An 8042-nucleotide genomic window follows, 5' to 3' on the forward strand; every position below is an offset into this window, starting at 1 on the left:
GGACCAGGGACACAGCAGAGAGATAACAGGGGTGAGGTGGGAGCTGGACTAACCTAAGATCAGCCTCAGAGGCTTTGACTGTTGGAGTGGCAGTCTGGGGAGTCCCACCTTAACTGGAGGGTGAGTTCCAGCACAGAGTTGCAGTGTGACTGGACATTGATCCGCTAGGCTTTGGGCTCGAGCTCCATACTTTCATACTACCTAGAAAAACACAGTAACAGACTTTCCCTCCTCCAGGCTCAGGCCTGGGCAGCAGAAATCCCTCTGCTGAATAAGGAATTTAACTACCTAGTCACAGGGCCCAGGCCACATTACTCAAGGATAATAGTATCCAATTGTGACCCTCACCCCCTCCAGGGCTAGGGAAAGGGTCTCAAATCAAGTTCACAAATACTCCAGAGAAAGCAACCAGAACCCCTATTAGTGGCCCACGTGGAGTTACTAAACCCATTAAGGAAAGTCTCTAGGAATTTCAATACCAAAATCTGTGAACCAGTCCCCCCCTCCCCCAGCAGAAGACTTTAGGAAAATAAAAAAAAGGCAGTGGAAAGGGGGTCACAAAGAAAACTACCTTGAAGACAAGGATCCTAACTCAGAGAGATCTAGAACTTCTGAGGAGAATATGAATTGGTCTGAGGAGAATATGAATTGATATCTGAGAAGGAATCAGGAAAGAATATAAAAATCAATCGGAAAAATTGGGAAAAGAAACTCAAGAGAAAATTAACAACTTGCAAGAAGAAAAATTCTTGGAAAATACAATTGGACAATTGAAAAAATAAAATAATTTTCTCAAAACCTCAATTGGGCAAATGGAAAATTCCTTCAGAAATGGAACTGACTAACTGGAAAAGGAGTTAAAAAAGGTAAATGAAGAAAATCTTTTCTAAAAAAAGGATGGAATCTGTTGGAAGCTAATGACTTTATGAGGCAACAAGAATCTGCTACACAAAAACAAAAAAAACTGAAAAAATAGAAGAAAATGTAAACTACCTCATTGGCAAAACACTGACCTTGAGAAGAGATCCAAAGAGATAACTTAATAATCAATGGTATTCCTGAACATATTGAAGAAATAATATTACCGGATTTATTGTTGGAAAATTGTTCTGATGTCAAGGATCAAGAGGTCAAAATAGTTATTCAAATACTATGTAGAATAGATCCCCTCCTGAAAGGTATACCAGAATGAAAACAACAAGGAATATTGTGGCAAATCCCTGAACTATCAGATAAAAGAGAAAATTCTGAAAGCAGCAAGAAAGAAAAAATTTAGAAAGAAAGGAGCCACAGTAAGCATTACACATGACCTGACTGCATCAACATTAAAGGACTGAAAGCCCTGGAATGCAATATTCTAAAAAGAAAGGGAGCATGGAATGCATCTAAGAATTTACTATCCAGTAGAACTAGGCCTGAAAAATATGGACATTTAATGAAATAGGAGACTTCGAACTTTTCCTGATGAAAAGACCAGAATTAAATAGAAAGTTCAGACTTCAAATAGGAGACTCAAGAGACACATGAAAAGGTTAAAAAATAGCAGGCAGGGAAAAAAAAACTGCTATCCAATAAGATGAAACTGGTTATATCCCTACCTGGGAGAAAGACTCTCATAACTCTCAAGAACTTTAACTCTATTAGAGAGAATATATTTAGCAAGAAGTGATGTACACTCATGACTTATCTGTGACTTAGATCGAATGATTTAAAAACAATACCTCCCTAAAAATGGTATAGTAAAGAAATGGGAGGATGTAGGAGACTAAATGGTACTCCATCAAATTACATAAAGAGGTACAAAAGACCTATTGCAATAGAGGGGAAGAAGGGAGGAAGTGAGAACTGCCTGAATTTAACTCTCATCAGATTTGGCTTAAAGTTAACATACATACACTCAGTTAATACCTTTCAAGTACTAAAAGGGGAAAGGGGGAGGGAGGAAGAGAAGAAGAACTAAAAGAAGGAAGTGAAGGAAGAAGGAGTAAAGGGAAAGGGTGATGAAATGTGAGGATGTGGCATACAAGGTGGCAAACACACTGAAGGTGGAAGTATTCAGAAACAAAATACAGGGGAATATGGATAAAATGAAAAAAATAGGAAAATACAAACAGAGGGAAGATAACATGAAGCACAATAAAACGTTAGTAATTATAACACTGAATGTGAATGGGATGAACTCTCCCATAAAATATAAGCCAATAATAGAATGGATTAAATCCAGAATCCTACAATATGCTGCTTACAAGAAATGCTTGATGCAGAGAGATACATATAGAGTAAAGGTAAAAAGGGTAGAGAAAAATGTATTTTGCTTCAGCTGAAGTGAAAAAAGCAGGGGTAGCAATCTTTATCTCAGACAAAGCAGCTCCAAAAATAGATCTCATTAATATCCTCCTAAAAGGTACCCATAGACAAATGAAGCAATTTCAATACTGAATATGTATGCAACAAGTGGTATAGCTTCCAAATTCTTAGAGAAGTTGAATGAGTTATAGGAATCCATAGAAAGCAAAACTTTACTGGTGGGAGACCTCAACATCTGGCGCTCAGATTTAGATAAATCTAACTATAAAATAAACAAGAAGGAAGTTAAGGAGGTAAATAGAATGTTAGAAAATCTAGACATGATAGACCTTTGGAGAAACTTAGATGGGTCTAGAAAGGAATAAACATATTTTTTTTCCTGCCATGCATGGCACTTATACAAAATTTGACCATGCACAACAGCATAAAATCCTTATAATCAAATGCAGAAAGGCAGAAATAGTGAATACATCATTCTCAGATTGTAATGCAATAAAAATCACATGCAAAAATGGGGCCACGAAGAGATATACCTAAAACTATTTGGAAATGAAATACCCCATTTTAATGAATGAGTGGATGAAGCAACAATTATAGATAGAATTATTTCATCCTATAAGGACAATAACAAGACAACATACCAAAACTTATGGGATATATCCAAGGCTGTTGTCAGGGCATATATTATATCGTGAAATGCTTACATGAATAAATTAGAGGAAGAGGATATTAATGAAATAAACTAACTAAACTAAACTAAATAAAAAATTAAAGAATGAAGGACAAAATCATCATCATCACCCTCATCAGTTTCGGACATCATGTTGGGTTTAAAATTTTGGGTGGATATCCATTTTATTTATTTTTTTTGAGAAAAAAAAATCAGTCTTTAATGTGTCTTAGTGGTTTTTCATATACATGCTACTTGATTAATTTATCAAGAGGAAGATGCATGATCACAATTCATTATGACAACTTAAATTTAAAACAGATTCACTCCCCCACCATATCAACAAACAATTAACCTTTCTAAGAGAAAGTAAGATAAAGATCAGAGAATAAAGGCTACAGACATAATGGAAGAATCAAAAAGATTTCCAATGGGGGTAAGTAGATGCAGAGGGGAAGAAATGGACACATGTCCATGAAAATAATTTGTCAGTCATTAGTTGACAGCAAGTTCCTTAAAACAAAACAAAAAAAAAATCCAAACATCAAAGGATTCCTTTCAGTTCTTCTTAATAAAAATTTGAGAAATAGCAGTCCTACTAAAAGGAGTGCCAACAATTTTTCTGTAGTCCAAACAACAATCTCCAAAATAAAATTCTCTCTTCTCCCCACTCCCTGCCTCCAGGAACCAGAGTGTTAATTCTAGGCTGAAAATTGAGGAAGGAGGGACAGGTCCCATTTTATGAGTAGATGTGATCTGTTCCTTGATCAATGTCAGTTTCTTCTGGACATTTTCCTCTTTTTACCATTATAATATATACCAGAACAGTTATTAGAAGCATTTAAATTATAACCATTGTGTTTCTTGATTTCCTAAAAAGGAAACTGATGTGAAAAAAGTGCCACAATGGGTAATTCTATTAAAGATAATGTCATAGTAGACAGAAGCCAAAAACTTCCAGAGCCAAGAATCAACGCTGATTGCTTGGATCTAAAATAAGTGGTCTGCTGAAGAGCTTATTTTAATAGCTTTTAAGTATCAGGGATTGATTTGTACAAACACACAAATAGATGCAAAAAATTTGTAAATGTTATACAATAATTATAGCAGCTAGTTTAGTTATATAAAGAACAAAATAATGATACAGCATTAAAAAGAGAAATTAAAACTTTCAAAACAATTTGAATGAAAAAGCACCCCCTATAGAAAAGTGCACAGAAGGATAATTCACTTTTTGTATATCAGGACGTGGAGGGGTAGGAAATTGAAACTTTAATGTTCTCTTTGCAAATGAAGTTGATTTCTGTCAACAAAGTGGACAGTGACGACTGGTTTCTTTATATCCTGGTTTAAGTCCATCTCTTCTTTTATTGGCTTTTTTAAAAATGTGATTATTACTCTGACATGTAGGATCGATACATCAGGGCCACAACAAGTGTAGAAATTGCTGGGATCACCCAACTGGTACACCAACTGCTGTTATTATCAGGGGTAACCATAAGAGAATCTGAAGGTTTCTTTATTTTGCATCTGTCATCTGGATGAAGTTCTTCAATGATGTATGTCTTGGATAACTCTCTGGCATCTGTAGAATGCCCAACATCCTCAAAATTTTCAGTTGCATAACCTCCAGCTTGCTCTCTTGGAACTTCTCCACTAGGATGCTCATCCAGGAATTTGGTGAGGTCGTAGACCTTGTAGTGCAGGATGAGCCAGGTGCACTTGCTGTGGTTGTGCTTCTGGATCTCCTCCAGCGTGTAGTACTTCACCTTCTCGTTCGACTGCTCCGACATCGCGGCCCCCGGGGAGATGCTGCGGCTGTGCCTGTGGCTGGGGCTGCGGCTGCTGCGCTCTGGCCTGCGGCTCAGGCAGTTTTGAGCCCGGGCATCCTCCCACCGCCTCCCCCGGATATCCATTTTAAATATCTGAAATGAAGTTGAGATGCAAACCTGAAGATCACCTGAGAAGAAATTATCTGATTCCCCTAGGGTCAGAGAGTAAATTTCTGAAAGCCTTTTGAATACTTTTCTTTTGGATCCAAAGTCAAGTCATCCGTCATCTTCAACTTGATATTTTCATGAATTACTGTGGTTAAAAATATCTCAATCAACTGGGTTTCAATCCTCTGATGATGAACTTCTCTCCACTTAGGTAGCCAGATGTTAAGATAATGATCCATCATCAGGTCAAAATTGAAGCTTTTTCATTTTGGTGGGAGTTAGAAAATTGTGTCTTCCCCGAACATAATTTTAAATCATATAGAATGACTTCCATACCACTATATGGTATCAGGGAGACATGTAAGAGCTTAAAGTATATGGAATAAGATAGCTATCAAATTATAAGAAATATTAACCATTGATCTTGGTCTTGCATATAATGTCATTTGGCTTTAATATTTCTCGACTCCTACTTATTAATCTTTTAGTTCCTCTCCCTGAAGTTGATTTTCCTACAGCCTTAATCACACTGTGTGCATTAATCCAAACCAACAAATCTCTAGAGGAGGTTGATTCTGTCTGTCCATGTTGCAGGAATACTCAAACCTTATTATGTCTGCTTTCTTCTCTTGGTTCTAAGTGTGTGGTTCCTAACCCAAGAAGGTTTTTTGATTATTTAAATCCTTCCTATAAATACTGCTAAAGAAAAGTGGATAGATGATGGGTACAGTTACTTCTGAACTAATGGGACAATTTCCTCAATTTCAGCAGCTATTCTGGTCGATATCTCTATAAGAAAGAACATGAATTGGAATTGTATCACCAAAATACAGGAACTTTACTTGGTTAGCTTCCCCAAGTGCACTCCTGTATCCAGGGGAAAAGATTGTAAAAGGTAGAAGAGTCAGGGACCATTATTCAATTCTATATAGGACTTATGTCAAGCTTCTTCCTGGGTGTTAAGAGAAGGAAATAAAATTATTATTAGACAAAGTTTTCTTTAAGAGTATAAGACAAACTGTATTGTCTCACTTTTAAATGCTTGGTATCTAAGGCTGGTAATTTATCATTGAATTATAGAGCCAATCAGTACAGAGAGTCTTAGAGATTCCATTTTAGCCCTATGGAAATCACCTTAAAAGTTAATATTCTAGCTTTCAGGAACATCTATGCGGGCATATAGGTGTTATAAGAAGAAATATATATCTTTGTATACAGTTATTACATATATACATACATATAGTTTTTTCTTCCTATAACACATCTTTCTTATTTCACAACAATATATTTGCATAGATTTTCTTATTTCATAACATTATACATACATAGACACATGCATATGTGCATATAAATAGACACATATGTATATGTTTTCTTTACATTCATACACATACACACTTGTTCTTGAAGCTATAGGAAGATTTTTTTTTAGCTTTTTGTTTTAGTTTTTTTTTGCAAGGCAGTGGGGTTAAGTGGCCTGCCCAAGACCACACAGCTAAGTAATTATTAAGTATCTGAGGCCACATTTGAACTCAGGTACTACTGACTACAGGGCCAGTGCTCTATCCACTGTGCTACCTTGCCGCCCCAGAAGATATATTTTTCTTATAGGAAGATACATTTTTCTTTCTATAATTCTAGCAACATGTCTGTCTTTGTGAGTATGTGTCTGTATGCTTGTGTTTGTGTTTCTCTATTTTAGTTTCTGGAAATACAAGACAAGATCAGGAAAGAAATGCTGGTAACATGTCATTCTTTCCATGCTCAGGAAAATGCCATATCTAATTTAGCAAATTCAGTTCATCTAAATTAATATAAAATTATACTTGCCAGAAACACCTGTACACCATAATTACAAGTGAATTATTTATAACTGCTTCTCAAAATAAAAAAAGGAATTGGAGACAGAGAAGGGCAGAATTGCAACATCGCATTTACTAGGCAGAGTTTGGACAAAGTGTTCAATGCCATTTTTCTGTCCATACTGACATAGATGGAGCCAGATGGAGCTTATGAATTAGAGTCAAAATCTGATTGAAGTCAACAGACAAGCACTGGTTTGCAGAGGTCAAAATTTTGCAAACATTGTTGGTATCTGAGAAGAGAATGATTTCTTAATTATATGTCCAGGTTTCTGTCTTGCTGTTATTTCATTTTAAAGACTGTGTCTAATTGGTTTCTTGTTTGCTGCTATGAATTTTAAAACATTTCTTCTAAGAAGAGGTTCATGGGCTTTATCAGACTAGTGAAAGAGTCCCGGATAAACATTTATTAAAGTTAAAATCCCTAATCTATTGTATGATAGAGGAGGAGAAAAGCCAGGACTGTGTTACATCCCTCTAGATTTTAAGAGCCAGCAATGGAAGATCTAGGTAAGGAAGTGAAGAGTAACACAGTAATCATATGGCTTCCTGAAGAACAGACACTCCAGGTGAAAATTATTTTCTTATTAGATGGGCTTACTATATTTATAGTTTAGGGGAAGGTTTGAATATATTTTGCTTGTGCATGATTGTTTGCAAGTTGCCTACTCTACATAAACTTGTTGAGAGGAGACTTTTACCTTCCTTAATATTCCCATTATGTAGACTGACACATGTGTGGGAAAAATTTGCACTGAAAAATAATATTTCTCAGAGACTCGGTCTGAGCAAAAGGAAGTTTATTTACTTTTCTCGAGAAAAGGGCAGACTCATAATCTCACACCAAATTGTGAAAGTTTGAGAGCTCTGCCAAGGTAAGGTAAAAAATGTTCATATAAATTTCTCTTCCTAGTCCCCCTTCTCCTTTGACCCATAGACTGGGTCTCCAGAGGTATTATCTATTCGTGGAAAATCTACCCCAACAACAGACACACAAAAGAAAGAATGAAATTATCTCATAATTTTTCTCACTAGATGAAAAAGTCCTAATGATCTTCAACAAACTATCTTAACGAGAATAAAGTAATGCCTATGGTTAAAATGTCCTCTGAGTCAGTAAAAAATAGTCTTATCATAAAACAGGTGGCTCTGAGCTTCCTTTGGAATTCCAGGCTTTCTTGACAAAAACATTTCTTAGCCCTGAGAGGACTTCACCAGAAAATTTCCCATTCATATATAATAGGCACTAAATAAAGATCTGTT

At 36.0% G+C, this 8042-nt stretch overlaps 1 protein-coding gene across 1 annotated transcript; it reads right to left on the reverse strand.

The window, feature by feature from the left end:
• Window positions 1-4231: 4231 nt before the first annotated feature.
• Window positions 4232-4802, reverse strand: LOC141516171 (cytochrome b5-like). Its single transcript, XM_074227416.1, has one exon. It carries the CDS (start codon window positions 4768-4770, stop codon window positions 4372-4374), a length of 399 nt encoding a protein of 132 aa, XP_074083517.1. The 5' UTR covers window positions 4771-4802; the 3' UTR covers window positions 4232-4371.
• Between the last annotated feature and the right edge of the window lie 3240 nt (window positions 4803-8042).

Source organism: Macrotis lagotis, chromosome 3 (genome assembly GCF_037893015.1).
Source record: "Macrotis lagotis isolate mMagLag1 chromosome 3, bilby.v1.9.chrom.fasta, whole genome shotgun sequence".
NCBI classification, from domain to species: Eukaryota; Metazoa; Chordata; class Mammalia; order Peramelemorphia; family Peramelidae; genus Macrotis; species Macrotis lagotis.